Source organism: Agelaius phoeniceus, chromosome 1 (genome assembly GCF_051311805.1).
Source record: "Agelaius phoeniceus isolate bAgePho1 chromosome 1, bAgePho1.hap1, whole genome shotgun sequence".
Classification (NCBI taxonomy): Eukaryota; Metazoa; Chordata; class Aves; order Passeriformes; family Icteridae; genus Agelaius; species Agelaius phoeniceus.
This window is the reverse complement of record NC_135265.1, coordinates 155,517,263-155,541,337: the sequence shown is the minus strand read 5'-3', so window position 1 is coordinate 155,541,337 and position 24,075 is coordinate 155,517,263. Positions and strand designations below refer to the sequence as shown.

The following is a 24,075-nucleotide window of genomic DNA, read 5'->3' as shown; positions in this document are numbered from 1 at the left end:
TTGGGGGGTTTTACCCTCTGCAGGTACCCAGTGGTGCTGTGGGGGTCTCGAGGGTCTCTGGGTGATTTTTGGGGTGATTTTGGGTGGTTTTACCCCGTTTTTCTGTGTCCCTCCCAGGTACTCGGTGGTGCTGCGGCGCTTTGAGCTGGGGGCGTGCTGGGGGGATTTTGGGTGATTTCTGGGTGATTTGGGGGTTTTGACCCCATTTTCCCCCCTGCAGGTACCCAGTGGTGCTGTGGGGGTCTCTGGGGATTTTGGGGTGATTTTTGGGGGGTTTTACCCCGTTTTTTCCCTCTCCCTGCAGGTACCCCGTGGTGCTGTGGCGCTTTGAGCTCCGGGTGGGCTCAGGGGGATTTTGGGTGATTTTGGGGTGATTTTTGGGGTGATTTTTTGGGTGATTTTTTGGGGGATTTTGACCCCAATTTCTCTCCCTCCCCGGCTACCTGGTGGTGCTGTGGGGGTCTCGGGGGTCTCTGGGGGATTTTTGGGGTCTCTGGGGATTTTGGGGCGATTTTTGGGTGGTTTTACCCCGTTTTTTCCCTCTCCCTGCAGGTACCCGGTGGTGCTGCAGCGCTTTGAGCTGGGGCAGGCTCGGGGGATTTGGGTGATTTTGGGGGGATTTTTTGGGGGATTTTGATCCAAATTTCTCTCCCTCCCCAGCTACCTGGTGTGCTGTGGGATCTCAGGAGTCTCTGGGTGATTTTGGGGTGATTTTTTGGGTGGTTTTACCCCATTTTTCCCTCTCCCTGCAGGTACCCGGTGGTGCTGATGCCCTTTGAGCTCTGGGCGGGCTCGGGGGGATTTGGGGTGATTTGGGGGGATTTTGGGGTGATTTTTGGGGTTTTGACCCCATTTTCCCCCCTGCAGGTACCCGGTGGTGCTGTGGTGGGCTCGGGGTCTCTGGGTGATTTTTGGGGTGATTTTTGGGTGGTTTTACCCCATTTTTCTGTGTCCCTCCCAGGTACCCGGTGGTGCTGAGGCGCTTTGAGCTCCGGGCGGGCTCAGGGGTCTCTGGGTGATTTCTGGGGTGATTTTTGGGTGGTTTTACCCGTTTTTTTGTCCCTTTCCAGGTACCCGGTGGTGCTGCGGCGCTTTGAGCTCCGGGCGGGCTCGGGGGGCGCGGGCCGGCACCGGGGTGGGGATGGGTGGTCCGGAGCTGCAGTTCCGGGCGCCCACGCAGCTCTCGGTGCTGAGCGAGCGCCGAGCCACCAGGCCCTATGGAATGGCGGGTGAGAGACCCAAAATACCCAAAATATACCCAAAAATCCCCCCAAAATCCCCAAATCCCCTGAGCCACCAGGCCCTATGGAATGGCAGGTGAGGGACCCCAAAAACACCCAAAATATACCCAAAAAATACCCAAAAAATACCCAAAAAATACCCAAAAAATACCCAAAAACCCCCATAACCCCCTGAGCCACCAGGCCCTACGGGATGGCGGGTGAGAGACCCCAAAAAACACCCAAAATATACCCAAAAAATACCCAAAAACCCCATAACCCCCATAACCCCCTGAGCCACCAGGCCCTACAGGATGGCGGGTGAGAGACCCAAAAAATACCCCAAAATATACCCAAAAATACCCAAAATCCCCCAAATCCCCTGAGCCACCAGCCCTATGGGATGGCGGGTGACGGACACAAAAAATACCCAAAATATACCCAAAAATCCTCCATAACACCCATAAACCCCTGAGCCACCAGGCCCTACGGGATGGCGGGTGAGAGACCCCAAAAAACACCCAAAATATACCCAAAAAATACCCAAAAACCCCCATAACACCCATAAACCCCTGAGCCACCAGACCCTACGGAATGGTGGTTGAGGGACCCCAAAAAAAACCCAAAATATACCCAAAAATCCCCCCCAAAATCCCCCCAAAAAACGTCCATAACCTCCTGTGCCACCAGGCCCCACGGGATGGCAGGTGAGGGACCCAAAAAATACCCAAAATATACCCAAAAATCCACCAAAATCCCCATAACCCCCTGAGCCACCAGGCCCTACGGGATGGCGGGTGAGAGACCCCAAAATCCCCTGAATCATCCCCAAAAGCCGCCCCAAAATCCCCCTCAAAATCCTCCCCAAATCCCCCAAATTCCCGTAACCCAGGCCCTATGGGATGGCGGGTGAGGGACCCCCAAAAAACACCCAAAATATACCCAAAATCCCCCAAAAATCCTCCATAACCCCCTGAGCCACCAGGCCCTATGGGATGGCGGGTGAGAGACCCTAAAATGCCCCCCAAAATCCTACCCAAATCCACCCCAAAATCCTACCCAAATCCCCCAGTTCCCCATAACCCAGGCCCTACAGCATGGCGAGTGAGGGACCCCAAAATCCCCTAAAACATCCCCAAAAGCCCCCCCAAAATCCCCCCCAAAATCCTCCCCAAATCCCCCAAATTCCCGTAACCCAGGCCCTATGGGATGCCAGGTGAGGCACCCCAAAAAACCCCCCAAATCCCCCAAATCCTCTGAGGCACCAGGCCCTATGGCATAGTGGGTGAGGGACCCCCTAAAAACCCCTAAAACATCCCAAAAATCCCCCTCAAAAATCCCCCCCAATTCCCCATAACCCAGGCCCTACAGGATGGTGGGTGATGGACCCCCCCCCAAAATCCCCCCAAAAACCTCCCCAAATCCCCCCAAAAATCTCCCAAATCCCCCATAACCCAGACCCTATTGAATGGTGGGTGAGGGACCCCAAATCCCCCCCAAAAATCCCCTAAACCATCCCCAAATCCCCCATAACCCCCTGAGCCACCAGGCCCTATGGAATGGCAGGTGAGAGACCCCCAAAATCCCCTAAGACCCCCCCCAAATCCCCCATAACCCAGACCCTATGGAATGGCAGGTGAGGAACCCCAAATCCCCCCCAAAATCCCCTAAGACCCCCCCAAATCCCCCATAGCCCAGGCCCTATAGGTGTGCCAGGTTAGGGACCCCTGGGACCACCCCCAAATCCCCCAAATCCCCCCCAAAATCCCCTGGGACCCCCTCAATTACTCACACCCCCCCCCCCAGACCCTCGGGGGTCCCCCCAAGCCCCCCAGGACCCCCCAAGCCCCCCCTGACCCCCCCATCTCCCCCAGGGGGGCTCCCGGGGGCGCCGGGGCTGAATCTGCTGCTGCGGCGGGACGGGAGAGTGATCAACCTCGGGGGCAAGAGCTCGGTGTGCGTGGAGCCTGGGGTGAGCCAAAAACCCCCAAAATTACCCCAAAAATATCCCCAAAATCACCCCAAAAACTGCCCCAAAATCACCCCAAAAACTGCCCAAAAACCACACTAAAACTGCCCCAAAACCTGCCCAAAAACTGCACTAAAATCACTCCAAAAACTGCCCCAAACCTGCCCCAAACCTGCCCCAAACCTGCCCCAAAACCTGCCCCAAAATCAGCCCAAACCCCGTCACCCTGGGGGGCAAGAGCTCGGTCTGCGTGGAGCCTGGGGTGAGCCAAAAACCCCCAAAATAGCCCCAAAAACTGCCCCAAAATCACTCCAAAAACCCCAAACCCCTGACCCCAAACCCTGACCCCAAATCCCCACAAACCCCAAATCCCCCAAACCCCACAAACCCCAAATCCCTGACCCCAAATCCCCCAAACCCCCCAAACCCCCCAAACCCCAAAACCCCCCAAACCCCAAACCCCAAAACCCCACAAACCCCAAATCCCCCTGACCCCAAATCCCCCAAACCCCAAACCCCCCAAACCCCAAATCCCCCAAATCCCAAACCCCAAACCCCAAATCCCCCTGACCCCAAACCCCCCAAACCCCCCAGTCGCTGACCCCAAACCCCCCAAACCCCAAATCCCAAACCCCACAAACCCCAAAGCCCAAATCCCCCTGACCCCAAACCCCAGACCCCAAATCCCCCTGACCCCAAACCCCTCTCTCCCCACAGGACGTTTTCCGCCTGCTGACCCCGGGCGGGGGCGGGTACGGCCCCCCTGAGGACGGGGCTGGGGGCGCCCCCCAGGACCCCCCGGACCCCCAGGACCTCTGGGCCCCCCAAAACCCCCAAAATGCCCAAAATGCCCCAAACCCCCCGACCCCACAAACCTTCCTGGAGCGCGGCAGCGTCTTCGAGTTCCGGCAGGCGCAGGAGGCCGTGTGAGAGACCCCAAAACGGTTATGGGGCGCCCCATAACCTGTGTGACCCCAAAATGGCTGTGGGGCACCCCATAACCTCCTGTGGGGCACCCCATAATCTGCTATGGGGCACCCCATAACCTCCTGTGGGGTACCCCATAACCTGCTGTATGACCCCAAAACGGTTATGGGGCACCCCATAATCTCCTGTGGGGCACCCCATAATCTGCTATGGGGCACCCCATAACCTCCTGTGGGGCACCCCAAAACCTGCTGTGTGACCCCAAAACGGTTATGGGGCACCCCATAACCTGCTGTGGAGTGCCCCATAACCTGCGTGACCCCAAAATGGCTGTGGGGCACCCCATAACCTCCTGTGGGGCACCCCATAATCTGCTATGGAGCACCCCATAACCTCCTGTGGGGTACCCCATAATCTGCTGTGTGACCCCAAAATGGTTATGGGGCACCCCATAACCTGCTGTGTGACCCCAAAACAGCTGTGGGGCAGCCCCAATCTCCACTATGGAGCACCCCATAACCTGTTGTGTGACCCCAAAACGGTTATGGGGCAGCCCCAAATCCACTGTGTGACCCCAAAACGGCTGTGGGGCAGCCCCACACTGGCTGTGTGACCCCAAACCCCACTGTGTGACCCCAAAACGGTTATGGGGCGGCCCCAAATCTGCTATGGGGAGGCCCCAAAACCACCTGTGTGACCCCAAAGCAGCTATGGGGCACCCCAAACCCCGCTGTGTGACCCCAAAACAGCTATGGGGCACCCCAAACCCCGTTGGGTGACCCCAAAACAGCTATGGGGCACCCCAAATCCCTGCTGTGTGACTCCAAATCCGCTGTGGGGTGGCCCCAAACCCGCTATGGGGCCGCCCCATAGAAGCCATAGGGCAGCCCCAAACTCTGCTGTGGGGCAGCTCCTGACCCTGCTATGGGGCAGCCCCTCCTCTAGATACGCACAATCTATAGGGCAGCCCCCAAGCACTCTATAGGGCAGCCCCCCACACACTCCTGCTATGGGGCAGCCCCTGACCCCTCTATAGGGCAGCCCCCCCCAAACCCTGCTATGGGGCAGCCCCCCACCCATTCCAGCTATGCATAGCCTATGGGGCAGTCCCCCAATCCCTCTATAGGGCAGCCCCCCACCCTACTATGGGGCAGCCTCTGCCAAATCCTGCTATGGGGCAGCCCCTGACCCTGCTATGGGGCAGCCCCCCTAGGTATGCACAGTCTATAGGGCAGACCCCTAACTCCACTATGGGGCAGCCCCCCATCCTATCTATGCACCTGCTATGGGGCAGCCCCCTGAGCCCTCTATGGGGCAGCCCATTAACCCTGCTATAGGGCAGCTCCTGACCCTGCTATGGGGCAGCCCCCCTAGATATGCACAGTCCATAGGGCAGCCCGCTAACTCCACTATGGGGCAGCCCCCATCCCATCTATGCACCTGCTATGGGGCAGCCCCAAACCCTGCTATAGGACAGCCCCTGACCCTGCCATGGGGCAGCCCCCCAACCCATCTATAGGGCAGCCCCTGTGCAACCCTGCTATGGGGCAGCCCCCCCTAGATACGCACAATCCATAGGGCAGCCCCTCACCCACTCCAGCTATGGGGCAGCCCCCATACCATCTATGCACCCCCCCCATGGGCAGCCCCTGACCCTGCTATGGGGCAGCCCCTCTAGATATGCACCAGCCTATAGGGCAGACCCCTAACTCCACTATGGGGCAGCCCCCCATCCTATCTATGCGCCTGCTATGGGGCAGCCCCTCACCCAGCTATAGGGCAGCCCCTGACCCTGCTATGGGGCAGTCCCCTGAGCCCTCTATGGGACAGCCCCCCTATTGCTGGAGATGCACCGTCTATAGGGCAGCCCCCCCATCCCCTCTATAGGGAACCCCTCCCAAGCCCTGCTGTGGGGCAGCCCCCCCCTAGATACGCACAGTCCATGGGGCACCCCACTGACTCCAGCTATGGGGCAGCCCCCAACCCATCTATGCACCTGCTATGGGGCAGCCCCCTAACTCCACTATGGGGCAGCCCCTCATCCCATCAGTGCACCTGCTATGGGGCAGCCCTGACCCTGCAATGGGGCAGCCCCTCACCCACTCTAGCTATGCACAGTCTATGGGGCAGCCCCCCATTGCTAGGTACGCACAGCCTATGGGGCAGCCCTCTGACCCCCCTATAGGGCACCCCCTCACAAACTCTGCTATGGGGCAGCCCCCCCTAGATACGCACAGTCCATAGGGCAGCCCCCTAACTCCACTATGGGGCAGCTCCCATACCTTGTTATGGGGAGCTCCTGACCCTGCTATGGGGCACCCCCCCTAGATATGCACCTGCTATGGGGCAGCCCCTTAACCCTGCTGTGGGGCAGCCCCCCATTGCTAGATATGCACACTCTATGGGGCAGCCCCCCATCCCATATATGCACCTGCTATGGGGCAGCTCCTTAACCCTGCTATGGGGCAACCCCCCCTTTAGATACACACAGTCCATAGGGCACCTCCATAACTCCACTATGGGGCAGGCCCCTGACCCCTCTATGGGGCAGCCCCCCTAGATACTCACAATCTATAGGGCAGCCCCCCCTCCCCAGCTCAGCCCCTCCATGGGGGGGCCCAGCTCCCCCCTTTGGGGGTCTCCCCCCGGTTCCCCCCAGCCTCCAATAAAGCTTCTTGTGCCCCCCAACTCCTGCCTGGTGTCTTGGGGGGGACAGGGACCTCCCCCAGCCCCACAGAGCCCCCCCGAGCTCTGCCCCACAGATCCAGGGGGCAGGGGACACCCCCCGACCCCAAACTCTGGGAATGGTGGGGAGGGGGAACCCCCCTGTGCCATGGGGGCTGTGCCAGCCCCGCCAGAGAGAGGCTGGATCAGTGCTGGATCAATGATGGATCAATGCCAGATCAATTCTAGATCAATACTGGATCCATGCTGGATCAATGTCAGATCAATGCCAGATCAATACTGAGCCAATGCTGGATCAATACCAGATCAATGCTGGGTCAATACTGGATCAATGCTGGATTAATAGCAGATCAATGCCAGATCTATGCTGAATCAATGCTGGATCAATGCCCAATCAATGCCAGATCAATGCTGGGTCAGTGCCATATCAATGCTGGATCAATAGCACATCAATACTGAGCCAATGCCAGATCAATATTGGATCAATACCAGATCAGCAATGGATCAATTCCAGACCAATGGATCAGTGCTGGATTGATGGTGGATCAATACCAGACCAATAACAGACTGATACGGGATCAATGCCAGATCAACACTGGTTTGATGCAGGATCAATGCCTGATCAATACTGATCCAATACTGGATCAATGCAGGATCAATGCCAGATCAATGCTGATCCAATGCTGGGTCAGTGCCAGATCAATGCCAGATCAATGCTGATCCAATGCTGGATCAATGACCGATCAATGCTGGATCAATACTGATCCAATGCCGGATCAATGCTGGATCAATATTGATCCAATGCTGGATTGATCCCGGATCAATGCCGGATCAATGCCAGATCAATGCTGGATCAATGTCAGATTGATACTGATCCAATGCCGGATCAATGCTGATCCACTGCCGGATCAATGCCGGCTCAATGCCGGATCAATACTGATGCAATGCCGGCTCAGTGCCGGCTCAGTGCCGGGTGCCGCTGCAGGAGGGTTCGTCCCCGGGTCTGGGGTGAGGCTGGAGCGGGGCCCCTGTGCCCCCATCCCCCGATCCCAGCTCCCCCCACACCCAGCCCCCAGCCCAGCCCCCGACCCAGCCCCCGACCCAGCCCCCTCTGCCTGACCCTCACTCTCTCCTGGGCTGCTCCCAATCCCAAATCCCCAAATCCCCCAATCCCCCATTCCCAATCCCCCAATCCCCCATTCCCAATCCCCCAATCCCCCATTCCCAATCCCAGCTCTCTCTCCTGGGGCTGTTCCCATTCCCCATTCCCATTCCCCATTCCCATTCCCATTCCCCATTCCCCATTCCCATTCCCCCATTCCCATTCCCATTCCCATTCCCATTCCCATTCCCATTCCCCATTCCCATTCCCCATTCCCATTCCCATTCCCCATTCCCCATTCCCATTCCCCCATTCCCATTCCCCATTCCCATTCCCCATTCCCATTCCCCCATTCCCATTCCCCATTCCCATTCCCATTCCCATTCCCATTCCCCATTCCCATTCCCCATTCCCCATTCCCATTCCCATTCCCCATCCCCATTCCCCATTCCCATTCCCCATTCCCATTCCCCCATTCCCATTCCCCATTCCCATTCCCCATTCCCATTCCCCCATTCCCATTCCCCATTCCCCATTCCCATTCCCATTCCCATTCCCCATTCCCATTCCCCATTCCCCATTCCCATTCCCATTCCCATTCCCCATTCCCCATTCCCATTCCCATTCCCATTCCCCATTCCCATTCCCCATTCCCCATTCCCATTCCCATTCCCATTCCCCATTCCCCATTCCCATTCCCATTCCCATTCCCCATTCCCATTCCCCCATTCCCATTCCCATTCCCATTCCCATTCCCATTCCCATTCCCATTCCCCATTCCCATTCCCCATTCCCCATTCCCATTCCCATTCCCCATTCCCCATTCCCATTCCCCATTCCCCATTCCCCATTCCCATTCCCATTCCCATTCCCCATTCCCATTCCCATTCCCCATTCCCATTCCCATTCCCCATTCCCATTCCCCATTCCCATTCCCATTCCCATTCCCATTCCCATTCCCCATCCCCATTCCCCATTCCCATTCCCATTCCCCATTCCCATTCCCATTCCCCATTCCCAATCCCATTCCCCATTCCCATTCCCCATTCCCATTCCCATTCCCCATTCCCATTCCCATTTCCATCCCCATTCCCCATTCCCCATTCCCATTCCCCATTCCCATTCCCCATTCCCATTCCCATTCCCCATTCCCCATTCCCATTCCCATTTCCATCCCCATTCCCCATTCCCCATTCCCATTCCCCATTCCCATTCCCCATTCCCCATTCCCTGCACAATCAATGCCCAAACTCGACTCATTTTTTCCAAAATTCCTTCATGAGCTTCATCCCGGCACCAGAGCACCAGGGCAAAGCCTGGCTGATGCCAGAGCAGTGCCCAATCAATGCCGGATCAATACAGATCAATGCTGGATCCATGCCAGATTAATGCCCAATCTATGCTGCAATGATTCCTGATCAATGTCAGATCAATAGGAGATCAATACTGCCCCAATACTGGATCAATGCTGGGTCCATCCTGGACTGATTCCCAATCAATGTCAGATCAATGTCGGATCAATACTGCTCCAATAACAGATCAATGCTGGGTCAATCATGGACTGATTCCCGATCAATGTCAGATCAATGTCGGATCAATACTGCTCCAATACCAGATCAATGCTGGGTCAATCATGGTCTGATTCCTGATCAATGTCAGATCAATGTCAGATCAATATCAGATCAATACTGCCCCAATACCAGATCAATGCTGGGTCAATCATGGACTGATTCCCAATCAATGTCAGATCAATACTGCCCCAATACCGGATCAATGCTGGGCCAATCATGGACTGATTCCCGATCAATGTCAGATCAATACTGCCCCAATACCGGATCAATGCTGGGTCAATCATGGACTGATTCCCGATCAATGTCAGATCAATACTGCCCCAATACCAGATCAATGCTGGGTCAATCATGGACTGATTCCCGATCAATGTCAGATCAATACTGCCCCAATACCAGATCAATGCTGGGTCCATCATGGACTGATTCCTGATCAATATCAGATCAATATCAGATCAATGTCAGATCAATGTCAGATCAATACTGCCCCAATACCAGATCAATGCTGGGTCCATCATGGTCTGATTCCCAATCAATGTCAGATCAATACTGCACCAATCCTGCCCCAATACCGGATCAATGCTATATCCACCCTGCACTGATACCTGATCAATGTCAGATCAATAGCAGGCTGATCCTGCCCAATACCAGATCAATGCTGGGCCCATCATGGACTGATTCCCAATCAAAGCTGGATCAATGTCAGATCAATACTGCCTCAATACTGGATCAATGCTGGGTCCATCATGGTCTGATTCCCAATCAATGTCAGATCAATACCAGGCGGATCCTGCTCCAATACCGGATCAATGTCAGATCAATAGCAGGTGGATCCTGCCCCAATACCGGATCAATGTCAGATCAATACTTCCCCAATACCGGATCAATGCTGGATCCGTTATGGACAGATGCCCAATCAATGCTGGATCAATGCTGGATCAATACCGGATCAATGCTGCACCGATCCTGCACCAATATGGGATCAATGCTGTACTGATCCCGCCCCTGCAGTGACTGCTCCTGTGGCCAGTGCAGTGACCAGTGCTGTGTCCAGTGCTGTGTCCACAGTGCAGTGACCGCTGCTGTGTCCAGTGCAGTGACCGCTGCTGTGTCCAGTGCAGTGACCAATGCTGTGTCCAGAGCTGTGTCCAGTGCAGTGACCACTGCTGTGGCCGGAGCTGTGTCCAGTGCTGTGTCCAGAGCTGTGGTCAGGGCTGTGGCTGGAGCCACGATCACACTGGGGTCACATCAGGTTCAGAGCTGTGACCAGTGCTGTGTCCATCCCCATGTCCATCCCTGTGTCCAGCCCCATGTCCATCCCTGTGTCCATCCCCGTGTCCAGCACCATGTCCAGCCCTGTGTCCAGCCCCATGTCCAGCCCCATGTCCATCCCTGTGTCCATCCCTGTGTCCATCCCTGTGTCCATCCCTGTGTCCAGCCCCATGTCCAGAGCATGGCCACTCTCAGGTCCAAGCTGCATCCAGCCCTATGTCCAGCCCTGTGTCCAGCCCTGTGTCCAGCCCTGTGTCCAGTCCCATGTCCAGAATGTGGCCACTCTCAGGTCTGAGCCGTGTCCATCCCGGTGTTCATCCCGTTGTCCATCCCCATGTCCAGCCCCATGTCCAGCCCCATGTCCAGAGTGTGGCCATGGCCACTCTCAAGTCCAAGCTGCATCCAGCCCCGTGTCCAGCCCCGAGTCCAGCCCTATGTCCAGCCCTATGTCCAGCCCTGTGTCCAGCCCTGTGTCCATCCCTGTGTTCATCCCCATGTCCATCCTGTTGTCCAGTCCCGTGTCCAGTCCTGTGTCTCCATCCCCGTGTCCATCCCAGTGTCCATCCCAGTGTCCATCCCAGTGTCCATCCCCATGTCCATCCCAGTGTCCATCCCAGTGTCCATCCCCATGTCCATCCCCGTGTCCATCCCAGTGTCCATCCTGTTGTCTAGTCCCGTGTCCAGTCCCATGTCCATCCGCGAGTCCAACCCTATGTTCAGAGCATGGCTACTCTCAGGTCTGAGCCGTGTTCATCCCAGTGTCCATCCCATTGTCCAGTCCCGTGTCCAGTCCCGTGTCCATTCCCATGTCCATCCCAGTGTCCAGCCCCAAGTCCCTCCCCCTGTCCAGTCCTGTGTCCATCCCGATGTCCATCCCCGTGTCCATCCCAGTGTCCATTCCTTCTGTCTATCCCAGTGTCCATCCCCGTGTCCATCCCGGTGTCCAGCGCCATGTCCGTGCCGGGGTCAGAGGTCAGCGGGCCCCAGGCGCAGCCGCAGGGCCACGGGCAGGTGGTCAGACATTGTGGCCAGCTCGGTGATGACCGAGTACCCGATGACCTCCTGTGGGGACAGCGGGGTCAGGGCGGGGTCACAGGGACACCAGGGGACACCGGGGTCACTGGGTGGTCACTGAGGGGTCACTGGGGGTTCCCAGTGGTCACTCACAGTGGTCAGTGCAGGATCCCAGGGGTCACTGGGGTCCCAGGGGTCACTGGGGGGATCCCGGGGGGGTCACTGAGGGGTCACTGAGGGGTCACTGGGGGTCACTGAGGGGTCACTGGGAGTCCCAGTGGTCACTCACAGTGGTCAGCGCGGGGTCCCTCCTCAGCAGCGCTCTGTCCACTCTCCGGCCCTGCCACGGCCGCGGGGCCATCGGGTCCAGGGCCCCGCAGGACAGGATGGGACCCGCCAGGAACCGCTCGCGTCCCCACGGCTGGGACAGCGTCCTGAGGGGACACGGGGACACAGTGGGACATGGGGACATGGGGACAGGGACACAGGGACATGGGGACATGGGGACACAGTGGGACATGGGGACACGGGGACAGACATGGGGACAGGGGGACACGGGGACACAGTGGGACATGGGGACAGAGTGACAGGGACACAGGGACGGGGACACAGGGACACGGGGACACAGGGACACAGTGACAAGGGACATGAGGACATGGGGACAGAGCAGGACAGGGGGACACGGGGACACGAGGGCAGAGGGGACACGGTGACACAGGCACGGAGGACCCTCCCCTCCCCCCCATGTCCCCAATGTCCCCATTGTCACCTCCTCATCTCCTCAGGGGTGGACACGGGCTCCTCGTAGATCTTGAGGTAATTGAGCAGCGTCCCTGGGGACAGCAGGGGACAGGAGGGGACAGGAGGGGACAGAGACATGAGCGGGACCCCAGACACAGGGAGGGGACAGGAGGGGACAGGGAGGGGACAGGGAGGGGACAGAAACGTGAGCGAGACCCCGGACATGGGGAGGGGACAGGAGGGGACAGGACAGGACAGAGAGGGGACAGAGAGGGGACAGAGAGGGGACAGAGACATGAGCGGGACCCCGGACACGGGGAGGGGACAGGGAGGGGACAGGAGGGACATGAACGGGACCCCAGGGGACAGGAGGGGACAGGAAGGGACAGAGAAGGGACAGGGACATGAACGGGACCCCAGGGGACAGGGAGGGGACAGGAGAGGACAGGAGGGGACAGAGACATGAGCAGGACCCCGGACACAGGGAGGGGACAGGAGGGGACAGGAGGGACATGAATGGGACCCCAGGGGACAGGGAGGGGACAGGAGGGGACAGGGAGGGGACAGGAGGGGACAGGGAAGGGGCAGGGAGGGACATGAACGGGACCCCAGGGGACAGGGAGGGGACAGGAGGAACATGAACAGGACCCCAGGGGACAGGAGGGGACAGGAAGGGACAGAGAAGGGACAGGGACATGAACGGGACCCCAGGGGACAGGGAGGGGACAGGAGGAACATGAACAGGACCCCAGGGGACAGGAGGGGACAGGAAGGGGACAGGGAGGGGACAGGAGGGACATGAACGGGACCCCAGGGGACAGGGAGGGGACAGGAAGGGACAGGGAGGGGACAGTGGGCTCCCCAGGCCCGGGTAACCATGGGGTCCCCGGGCAGAGGTGACACTGGGCTCCCCGGGGAGGTGACAGCGGTGTCCCCACCGATGGCCCAGGGCTGCTCCTGGCCTGAGTCGCAGCACGCGGGGTCCCAGAACTCCTTGAACAGGCGGTGCTGCCGGTTCTGGGCGTCACCTGCCGGGGACACGGCACTGCTGTCACCCCCGTGTCCCCCCGTGTCCCCCTCCTGTCTAGCCCTGTGTCCCCTGTCTGCCTCCCATGTCCCTTCGTGTCCCTCTGTCCCCGTGTGTGTCCGTCCTGTGTCCCTTTGTGTCCCACACCTCTGTCCCCTCCTGTGTTCCCTTGTGTCCCCCCATGTCCCCTGTCCCTGTCCCGTGTCCCTTTGTCCCCCTGCGTGTGTCCCTTGGTGTCCCACACTTCTGTCCCCCGTGTCCCCTGTCCCTCTCGTGTGTCCCTCAGTGTCCCACACCCCTGTCTCCTCCTGTGTCCCCCCGTGTCCCCCAATGTCCCTCTATCCCCTGCCCGTGTTCCTTCGTGTCCCACACCTCTGTCCCCCATGTCCCCCATGTCCCTCTGTCCCCTGCCCATGTCCTCCCGTGTCCCTCTGTCCGCCCTGCCCATGTCCCCCCGTGTCCCACACCTCTTCCCCCCAGGTCCCCCCGTGTCCCCTGTCCCTCTCCTGTGTCCCTTGTTTCCCACCCCTCTGTCCCCTCCTGTCCCCCCCGTGTCCCCCCGTGTCCCCTGTCCCCACCGCGGGAGCAGTTGTCGAAGTTGAGGTCCCCGCAGAGGACATCGAAGGCCACCAGGTCCCCACGCCGGTCCTGCTCCTGCCGGAACTCCCAGAGCCACCGGAGCACCAGGGACAGCTGCTGGTCACGGATGGTGGCATCGGCTGGGACATGGGGACAATGGGGACATCATGGGGACATCATGGGGACATCATGGGGACATCATGGGGACAGGGACAGACACAGGGACATGGACAGAGGGACAGCTGCTGGTCACGGATGGTGGCATCGGCTGGGACATGGGGACAATGGGGACATGAACATGGGGACATCATGGGGACATCATGGGGACAGGGACAGCTGCTGGTCACGGATGGTGGCATCGGCTGGCACAGGGACATGGGGACATCATGGGGACATCATGGGGACAGGGACAGACACAGGGACAGCTGCTGGTCACGGATGGTGGCATCGGCTGGGACATGGGGACATGGGGACATCATGGGGACATCATGGGGACATGAACATGGGGACATCATGGGGACAGGGACAGCTGCTGGTCACGGATGGTGGCATCGGCTGGGACAGGGGGACATGGGGACATCATGGGGACAATTGGGACAGGGACATGGGGACAGGGACATGGGGACATGGGGACATGGGGACATGGGGACAGACACAGTGACGGGGACACAGGGACACACAGGTGTATATGGACATTGGGGGACATGGGGACACAGAGGGACAGACGCAGGGACATTGGGGACAGGGGGACGCAAACACACGGGCGCAAGGGAACACGGACGCAAGGACATGGGGACAGAGGGACATGGGGACACATGAACACAGACACAAGGACATGGGGACAGGGGGATACGTACAGACACAGGAATGGGGACACGGGGACATGGGGACACAGGGACACACAGGTGTATATGGACATTGGGGGACATGGGGACAGGGGGACACACGGACGCAGGGATACTTGGGGACATGGGGACACACGGACAGGTGGACACACGGATTTGGTGGGACACAAACACACGGACACAGCAGGACAAGGACACCTCGAGGCCCCCCGGTGTCACCCCCAGTGTCCCCCCACGCTGTCACCGTGTCCCCACTCACCTGCGGGCGCCTGCAGGTGGGTGCAGCCCAGGTACCCCACGACGCGCCGGCCTTGCTCCGTCCCCAACAGCACCTGCAGGGGACACCAGCCACACGTCACCTCAGCCCCGTGTCACCCCCGGCACCCCTCGGGCGTCGTCCCCTCACCTGTGCCACCAGCAGCCCCTTGTTGGCCAGCGCGTCCTCGCGGGCGGCGTTGGGGAAGGGCTGGAAGCGGGCGGCCAGCAGCGGGAAGCGGCTGCCCAGGAGCAGCCCGCTGCCCAGGGCCCGCAGCCGGCCGCAGCGCAGCCCCCCCGGGCCCACGCCCCACAGCACGTGCGGGAAGCGGCGGCCGAGCTGCCGGCGCAGGGCGGCGGCCGCGGCGCCGTCGAACACCTCCTGCAGGCACACGAAGTCGGTGTCCGGCGGGACGCGGGCGCTCAGCACCGCGGGCATCGGGTCCGCCAGCGGGATCGGCCGCTCCGGCCCCAGACCGGATGCTGGGCATGGAGCAGCTCCCGGCGTTGGGTTGGTCAGCGGCAACTCCGGCGCTGGCACTGAGTCAACGGTTGGCCATGACTTGGTCATCGGTGCTGGGTTGGCCATCAGCGTTGGGTTGGTCATCTGTAGGTTGGTCATCCATGTTGAGTTGGTCATTGGAGTTGGGTTGGTCATCGGTGGGTTGGTCATCCATGTTGAGTTGGTCATTGGAGTTGGGCTGGCCATCGATATTGAGTTGGCCATCGGTGTTGGGTTGGCCGTCGGTGTTGGGTTGGCCGTCGGTGTTGAGTTGGCCATGGATGTTGGGTTGGCCATCGGCATCTCCGGCCATTCCATCGCGCCATCCGCTGTCGCCGCCCTCCACGCCCCCCGCCCGGCATCTCCGCCCGGGTGCCCCCCTCGCACCGCGGTGCCCCCGTAGCCCCGGCCCCTCCGCGGCTCCAGCAGCCCGTGCCGGTGTCCGGAAGCTTCCGCGGGCGCTCCGGCCGCCAGGATCCGCCCGATGAGCGCCGCCCTCCGCCGCGTGTCGCCCAGGTTGCTGAAGCGCGCCAGCCCGCTGGGCAGCAGGCACACGTTGGCCGTCAGGAAGGTGAAGCCGCGGGCTCGCCGTGCGTCCCAGGGCTCGGCCGTGGCCGCAGCGGCCGCGTGCTGGTGGACGAAGGGCCGGCGCTTGGCCTGCACCGGCAGCCACAGCAGCAGCCCCGGCAGCGCCGGCAGCAGCGCCAGCAGCAGCGCCAGCAGCAGCAGCGGCGCCGCCAGCGCCCGCGCACCCACAGCCAGGCAGAGCCCGGCCCGGCGGCGCCGCCAGCGCGCCCGCTGCGCCGTGGTGGGCACCAGCAGCGCCAGCAGCCGGTCCAGCGCCCAGTACGCGGGGCTCAGCAGCCCCTCGGCCACTCCGGCCAGCACGGCCAGCGTCCAGCTGGGGAACGGGGTGTCCGGCAGAGTGGACAGAGGCGGCCACGCCATTGGGGTGTCCTGGGGGCGCTCCCGGAGCTGTTCGGAGGCTCGGGCGCAGTTGGCGCAAGCTGTGGGGAGGGGTCTCGGTGAGGGCGAGGGGGCCTGCGCGTGTCCCTGTCACCAGGTGGGGCAGGACGCTCTGTGACCCGTGTGCCACCGTGGGAAAAACAGGTGTGACCCGACCCCCCCTCTCCGGGAGTCCTGGTCAGTGTGGGAAACTCCTGTGGCCGGAGTCTGACCCCTCCCCATGCCGGCCACCACCGTGGGAACGTCCCCGGACCCCCCCCCAAAAAATCCCAAACCCCAATTCCCGTGGGAAACTCAGGTGGGCGCAGCCGGGAGGGGACAACCCCGGTCCCACCTGCACCCCCAGCCCCACCCCCGCAGCCACCACCTCACCTGTCCCCCCGGTTTGGGGGGGTCTGCAGGCACCGGGACCCCCAGCAAGACAGCACAGGTGAGGCCCAAACCCTGAGCCCGGCCAGGTGAGTCCCGGCCTCTGATCCTGTCCAGGTGAGTCTCGGCCCCTCCCCTTGTCCAGGTGAGTCCTGACCCCTCCCCTTGTCCAGGTGAGTCCTGGCCCCTGATCCTGTCCAGGTGAATCCCAGTGGATGAGCCCGGCCAGGTGAGGCCCCGCCCCTCCCCTTGTCCAGGTGAGTCCTGGCCCCTCCCCTTGTCCAGGTGATTCCTGTCCGGCCGGGCTGGTCCGACAGGTTCCCGGCAACTCTGAGCCACCAGGGCTGGACACTGCACGCAGCCACTGACACCTCACCTGGGCCACTGACACCTCACCTGAGCAGGTGACACCTCACCTGGGCCAATGAGACCTCACCTGGGCCAGTGACACCTCACCTGGGTCAATGACACCTCACCTGAGCAGGTGACACCTGCGTGACTCCTGCCCCAGTTCTTCCCAGATCCTGCTGACTCTGCAGCTGCCCAACCCCAGTATGGGATGGAGCCGGATACTGGGGGCACTGGGAATGCTGGGGGCACTGGGAATGCTGGGGACACTGGGGATGCTGAGGGCACTGGGGATACTGGGAGAACTGGAATTACTGGGGATACTGGGGACACTGGGAATGCTGGGGACACTGGGGATACTGGGGACACTGGGAGCAGCGGGACACTGGGGACACTGGGGATGCTGAGGGCACTGGGAGCACTGGGGACACTGGGAATACTGGGAGCAGCGGGACACTGGGGGCACTGGGAATGCTGAGGGCACTGGGGATACTGGGGACACTGGGAATGCTGGAAGTGGGGAACACTGGGGACACTGAGGTTACTGGGAATGCTGGGGACACTGGGGGATACTGGGGGCACTGGGAATGCTGGGGACACTGGGGATACTGGGAATACTGGAACTACTGGGGATACTGGGGACACTGGGAATGCTGGGGACACGGAATACTGGGAGTAGTGGGACACTGGGGACACTGGGGATGCTGAAGACACTGGGAATACTGGAATTGGGGAACACTGGGGGCATCGAGGTTACTGGGAATGCTGGGGGCACTGGGAGCACTGGGGACACTGGGGACACTGGGAATACTGGAATTACTGGGGATACTGGGGACACTGGAATTACTGGGGACACTGGGAATACTGGAATTACTGGGGATACTGGGGATACTGGAGACACTGGGATTACTGGGAACACTGGGGACACTGGGAATGCTGGGGACACTGGGGGATACTGGGGACACTGGGATTACTGGGAACACTGGGGACACTGGGAATACTGGGGAAAATCAAACACTGGGGGATACTGGGAATACTGGGGACACTGGGGATGCTGGCCATACTGGGATTACTGGGGAAAATCGGACACTGGGGATACTGGGGTCACTGGGAATGCTGGGGACATTGGAGCCACTGGGAGTGATGGGGACACTGGGGACACTGGGGACACTGGGAGCACTGGGAATACTGGGAGCACTGGGGACACTGGGAGCACTGGGGGATACTGGGAATGGTGGGGACATTGGAGCCACTGGGAGCACTGGGGACACTGGGGATGATGGCCATACTGGGGGCACTGGGGACACTGGGAACACTGGGAACACTGGGGGCACTGGGATTACTGGAGATGAGGGCACTGGGCCTACTGGGAGCACTGGGACACCCCTGAGGGTCCATCCCCCCCCCCAGCCCTGGTTTGTCCCTTGTCCCCTGGGTGCCGTGGGTGGCAGGGCTGGCAGTGCCACAGGTGACACGGGCCAGGTGTGGCACGGGGACAGCCCTGACACCCACGGGGCCGAATCTGTGTCACCTGAGCCTGTGGGGACCGTCCCCAGTGTCCATCCAGAGGGGTCCCAGTGCCCACACAGAGGGGCCCAGTGTCCCCAGTGTCCATCCAGAGGGGTCCCAGTGTCCCCAGTGTCCACCCAGAGGGGTCCCAGTGTCCCCAGTGTCCCCAGTGCCCACCCAAGGGGTCAGTGCCAGTGTCCCCATGTCCCCACGGTCCTGTCCCAGTGTCACCCCCATTGTCCCCGCGGTGCTGCCTTCTCTCGGGTGTGGCCACCAAGCCCTCCCTGCCCTGTCCCTTGCTGTGCCCAGGGGGGACAAGTGACACCACAAGTGACACCACAAGTGACACCACAAGTGACACCACAAGTGACACCGCAAGTGGCACCAAGCCGGGGTAGCCCGAGGGCTGGGCAGGACCCGGGCCACCCGTGCCAGCTCCGAGCCCGTCCCAGTTCCCAGTTCCAGTTCCCAATTCCCATTTCCCCGTTCCCCAATTCCCAGTTCCCATTTCCCAATTCCCAGCTCCCATTTCCTATTTCCCCGTTCCCCAATTCCCAATTCCCAATTCCCCATTCCCCATTCCCATCTCCCAATTCCCAATTCCCAATTCCCCGTTCCCATTCCCCATTTCCCCCGTTCCCATTTCCCCCGTTCCCGGTCCCCTCCCAGTGCCACTTGTCGCCGCCACCTCCCTGCCACCCCCTCACCTCCGCACGCCGCCATGGGGGCCACACCGGGGCCACACCGGGGCCACACCGGGGCCGCACCGGGGCCACACCGGGGCCACACCGGGGCCGCCTCTCGCCGCTGCCACCGGTGTCCCCACGCTGGTGGCTCAGCGTCAGGTGACAAACCCAAACATCCGCCGGCCGCGGGGTCACCTGGCCGCAGGTGTGGCCGGACCGGTTCTCCCGGCAGCCCCAAGGGGCTCTGGTGGCACCTGCGCCGCCCCGCACCCCCCTCACCTGCCCAGGTGACGCGGCCGGGGCTGCCCCGAGCTGCCCCTTGTCCCCTCCCCTGTCCCCTCCCCTGTCCCCTTCACTTCCTTTTCCCGCCACCGGAGCAAACGGACTCACGTTGGGGGGGGTCGGGGTCGGGTCTGTGTCCCCCCCTCTGTCCTGGACCCCCAGACCTCGGTCCGTGTCCCCCCTGTCCCCCCTGTCCCCCCCTGACACCTCTGTCCCCTCTGTCCCCTCTGTCCCCTCTGTCCCCCCCAGCTCGCAGCCGGCACTGCCTGAGCCCCCCCCCGGGGCAGGGGGTGACAGGGGAGGGGACACGGGAGGGGACAGGGGAGGGGACACCCCCGAGCGCCCCCCCGGGACCCCCCCCGGTGACCTCGGTGTGGATCCGCGGCTCCGCTGTCGCCTCCAGAACCGAAAGGAAAAGCGCGGCCAAAAGCGAAAGGAAAAGCGCCGTGACCCCCCCAGTACGGCCGCAGTGACCCCCCCAGTACGGCCCTGACCCCCCCCCAGTGTCCCTCTGTCCGTCCCTCTGTCCGTCCCTCTGTCTGTCCCTCTGTCCGTCCCTCTGTCCGTCCCTCTGTCTGTCCCTCTGTCTGTCCCTCTGTCTGTCCCTCCACCCGCTCGCACCCAGCGCTGTTCTCCACCTTCCACCATCGTCCCTGTGCAGGGGGTGGGGGGGGGTCACACACAGGAGTCCCGGGGGGGTCCCTATGGGGCAGGGGGGGTCCCTATGGGGCAGGGGAGGTCTCTATGGGGCCAGGCTCCTCTATGGGGCAGGGGAGGTCTCTATGGGGCCAGGCTCCTCTATGGGGCAGGGGGGTCTCTATGGGGCCAGGCTCCTCTATGGGGCACGGAGGAGTCTCTATGGGGCAGGGGGGTCTCTATGGGACATGGGAGGGTTTCTATGGGGCCAGGCCCCTCTATGGGGCATGGGGGGGTCTCTATGGGGCAGAGGAGTCTCTATGGGGCGGGGAAGGGTCTCTATGGGACCAGGCCCCTCTATGGGACATGGGAGGGTTTCTATTGGGCCAGGCCCCTCTATGGGGCAAGGGGGGTCTCTATGGGGCAGGGGAGTCTCTATGGGGCAGAGGAGTCTCTATGGGGCCAGGCCCCTCTATGGGGCAGGGAGGAGTCTCTATGGGGTAGGGGGGTCTCTATGGGGCAGGGGGGTCTCTATGGGACATGGGAGGGTTTCTATGGGGCCAGGCCCCTCTATGGGGCAGGGAGGAGTCTCTATGGGGTAGGGGGGTCTCTATGGGGCAGGGGGGTCTCTATGGGACATGGGAGGGTTTCTATGGGGCCAGGCCCCTCTATGGGGCATGGGGGGTCTCTATGGGGCAGGAGGGTCTCTATGGGACATGGGAGGGTTTCTATGGGGCAGGGGGGGTCTCTATGTGCCAGGGGGTCCCTATGGGGCCAGGCCCCTCTATGGGGCATGGGGGGTCTCTATGGGGCAGAGGAGTCTTTATGGGGCAGGGAAGGGTCTCTATGGGGCAGGAAGGTCTCTATGGGGCAGGGGAGGTCCCTATGGGGCCAGGCCCCTCTATAGGCAGGGAAAGGTCTCTATGGGGCAGGGAAGGGTCTCTATGGGGCCAGGCCCCTCTATGTGCCAGGGGGGTCTCTATGGGGCCAGGCCCCTCTATGGGGCGCAGTGTGGCGCTGTCCCCCCCCGCCCGCAGGAATTTGTCACCTCTCGGGGACACTTTGTCGCCGCGGCCGTGACAAAGTGGAGCCGTGTCCGGGCACGGCTGCCAGAGCCCCCCCGGCCCCACAGCGGCCCCACAGCGCCGCCAGAGGGGCCCGATAAGGCCCCGGGCCGCCCCCCCGGCATGTCCCGATATAGCCGCGATAGGGACGGGCTGTCAGCGCCCGCCGGTGCGGGGACATTGGCCAGAGACCCCGACCCGGCCCCACAGAATCCCCTAAAAGGGAGCGACAGTCCCTGCCCCACAGAATCCCCTAAAAGGGAACCTCCGTCCCTGCCCCACAGAATCCCCTAAAAGGGAACCTCCGTCCCTGCCCCACAGAATCCCATACAGACACCCCCTTGTCTGTGCCCCATAGAATCCCCTAAATAAGGGAAACCCCCGTCCCTGCCCCACAGAATCCCCTAAAAGGGAGCGACAGTCCCTGCCCCACAGAATCCCCTAAAAGGGAACCTCCGTCCCTGCCCCACAGAATCCCATACAGAGACCCCCCTGTCTGTGCCCTATAGAATCCCCTAAATGAGGGATCCCCGGTCCCTGCCCCACAGAATCCCCTAAAAGGGAGCGACAGTCCCTGCCCCACAGAATCGCATACAGAGACCCCCCTACATTGGCCAGAGACCCCGACCCGGCCCCACAGAATCCCCTAAATAAGGGAACCTCTGTCCCTGCCCCACAGAATCCCATAGAGACCCCCCTGTCTGTGCCCTATAGAATCCCCTAAATGAGGGATCCCCAGTCCCTGCCCCATAGAATCCCCTAAAAGGGGACCCCGGGTTCCGATCCCACAGAATCCCCTACAAAAGAATCCCCCTGCCCCACAGAATCCCCTACAAAAGAATCCCCCTGCCCCATAGAATCCCCTACAAAAGAATCCCCCTGCCCCATAGAATCCCCTACAAAGGAATCCCTCTGCCCCATAGAATCCCCTACAAAAGAATCCCCCTGCCCTACAGAATCCCCTACAAAGGAATCCCCCTGCCCTACAGAATCCCCTACAAAGGAATCCCCCTGCCCCACAGAATCCCCTACAAAAGAATCCCCCTGCCCCATAGAATCCCCTACAAAGGAATCCCTCTGCCCCATAGAATCCCCTACAAAGGAATCCCCCTGCCCCACAGAATCCCCTACAAAGGAATCCCCCTGCCCCACGGAATCCCCTACAAAAGAATCCCTCTGCCCCATAGAATTCCCTAAAAAGGGACCACTTGTCCCCATAGAATCCCCTAAAAAGGGTCCCCCCGTCCCTACCCCACAGAATCCCCTAAAAGGGAGCCACTGTTCCTGCCCCACAGAATCCCCTACATAAGAAACCCCTCTGCCCCATAGAATCCCTTAAAAAGGGGTCCCCTCGCCCCACAGAATCCCCTACAAAGGGACCTCCCTGTCCCTGCCCCACAGAATCCCCTAAATAAGGGATCCCCCTTTTCCTGCCCCACAGAATCCCCTAAAAAGGGAATCTCTGCCCCACAGAATCCCCTAAATAAGAGAACCACCCTGTCCCTGCCCCATAGAATGCCCTACAAAGGAATCCCCCTGTCCCCACAGATTCCCCTAAAAAGGGACCCCCTTTTCCTGCCCCATAGAATCCCCTACAAAGGGAAACCCTTGCCCCATAGAATCTCCTAAATAAGACACCCCCCCGTTCCTGCCCCATAGAATCCCCTACAAAGGGACCCCGGGTCCCAATCCCACAGAATCCCCTACAAATGACCCCCCCTGTCCCTGCCCCATAGAATCCCCTAAATAAAGGACCCTCCTTTTCCTGCCCCACAGAATCCCCCACAAAGGGATCCCCCTGCCCCATAGAATCCCCTAAAAAGGGATCCTGGTCCTGATCCCATAGATTCCCCTAAAAAGGGAGGGTCCCTGTTCCTGCCCCATAGAATGCCCTAAATAAGGGAACCCCCCCCTGCCCCATAGAATCCCCTAAATGAGAGACCTTCCTGTCCCTGCCCCACAGGATCCTATAAATTAGGGAGCCCCCAATCCCTGCCCCATAGAATCCCCTAAAAAGCGACACCTCTGCCCCATAGAGTCCCCTAAAAAGGGACCCTCCTGCCCCATAGAATCCCCTAAAAAGGGATCCCCTGTTCCTGTCCCATAGAATCTCTTAAATGAGATCCCCCCTGCCCCATAGAATCCCCTAAATAAGGGACGGCTCTGTCCCTGCCCCATAGAATCCCATACAAAGGGACGCCCCGATCCCTGCCCCATAGAATCCCATAAAAAGGGATCCCCCTGCCCCATAGAATCCCCTATAAGGGACCCCCCCCCCCCGTCCCACAGAATTCCCTGAAAAGTGACCCCAATGTCCCACAGAATCCCCTAAATAAGAGGCTCCCTGCCCCATAGAATCCCCTAAAATGGGACCCCAGTATCCCCGCCCCATAGAATCCCCTAAAATGGGACCCACCTGTCCCTGTTCCTGCCCCACAGAGAGCCCTAAATAAGAGACCCCCCCCCAAATGAGACCCCAGCCCACCCTTGGGGTCTCAGCCTTTACTCT

The 24,075-nt window shown here is 60.7% G+C and overlaps 2 protein-coding genes across 2 annotated transcripts in view; one reads left to right on the top strand and one right to left on the bottom strand.

Annotated features, from left to right (window-relative positions):
• The window catches only part of OPLAH (5-oxoprolinase, ATP-hydrolysing), a 49,084-nt gene extending 42,280 nt beyond the window's left edge, over window positions 1-6,804 (top strand). Inside the window, 5 exon segments of the mRNA XM_077190058.1 lie at window positions 1,071-1,145; window positions 1,147-1,229; window positions 3,095-3,192; window positions 3,907-4,235; window positions 4,573-6,804. Coding sequence (XP_077046173.1) covers window positions 1,071-1,145; window positions 1,147-1,229; window positions 3,095-3,192; window positions 3,907-4,119 — 469 coding nt within the window. The 3' untranslated portion in view covers window positions 4,120-4,235; window positions 4,573-6,804.
• A 2,369-nt stretch (window positions 6,805-9,173) lies between these two features.
• On the bottom strand, window positions 9,174-21,691 carry LOC129125035 (sphingomyelin phosphodiesterase 5-like). Its single transcript, XM_077174699.1, has 9 exons — window positions 21,551-21,691; window positions 15,973-16,759; window positions 15,356-15,762; window positions 15,209-15,281; window positions 14,104-14,244; window positions 13,437-13,526; window positions 12,527-12,590; window positions 12,047-12,191; window positions 9,174-11,805 (listed from the first exon to the last, which is right to left on the bottom strand). The coding sequence occupies exons 1-9, from the start codon at window positions 21,689-21,691 to the stop codon at window positions 11,710-11,712; spliced, it is 1,944 nt and encodes a 647-aa protein (XP_077030814.1). The 3' UTR covers window positions 9,174-11,709.
• Between the last annotated feature and the right edge of the window lie 2,384 nt (window positions 21,692-24,075).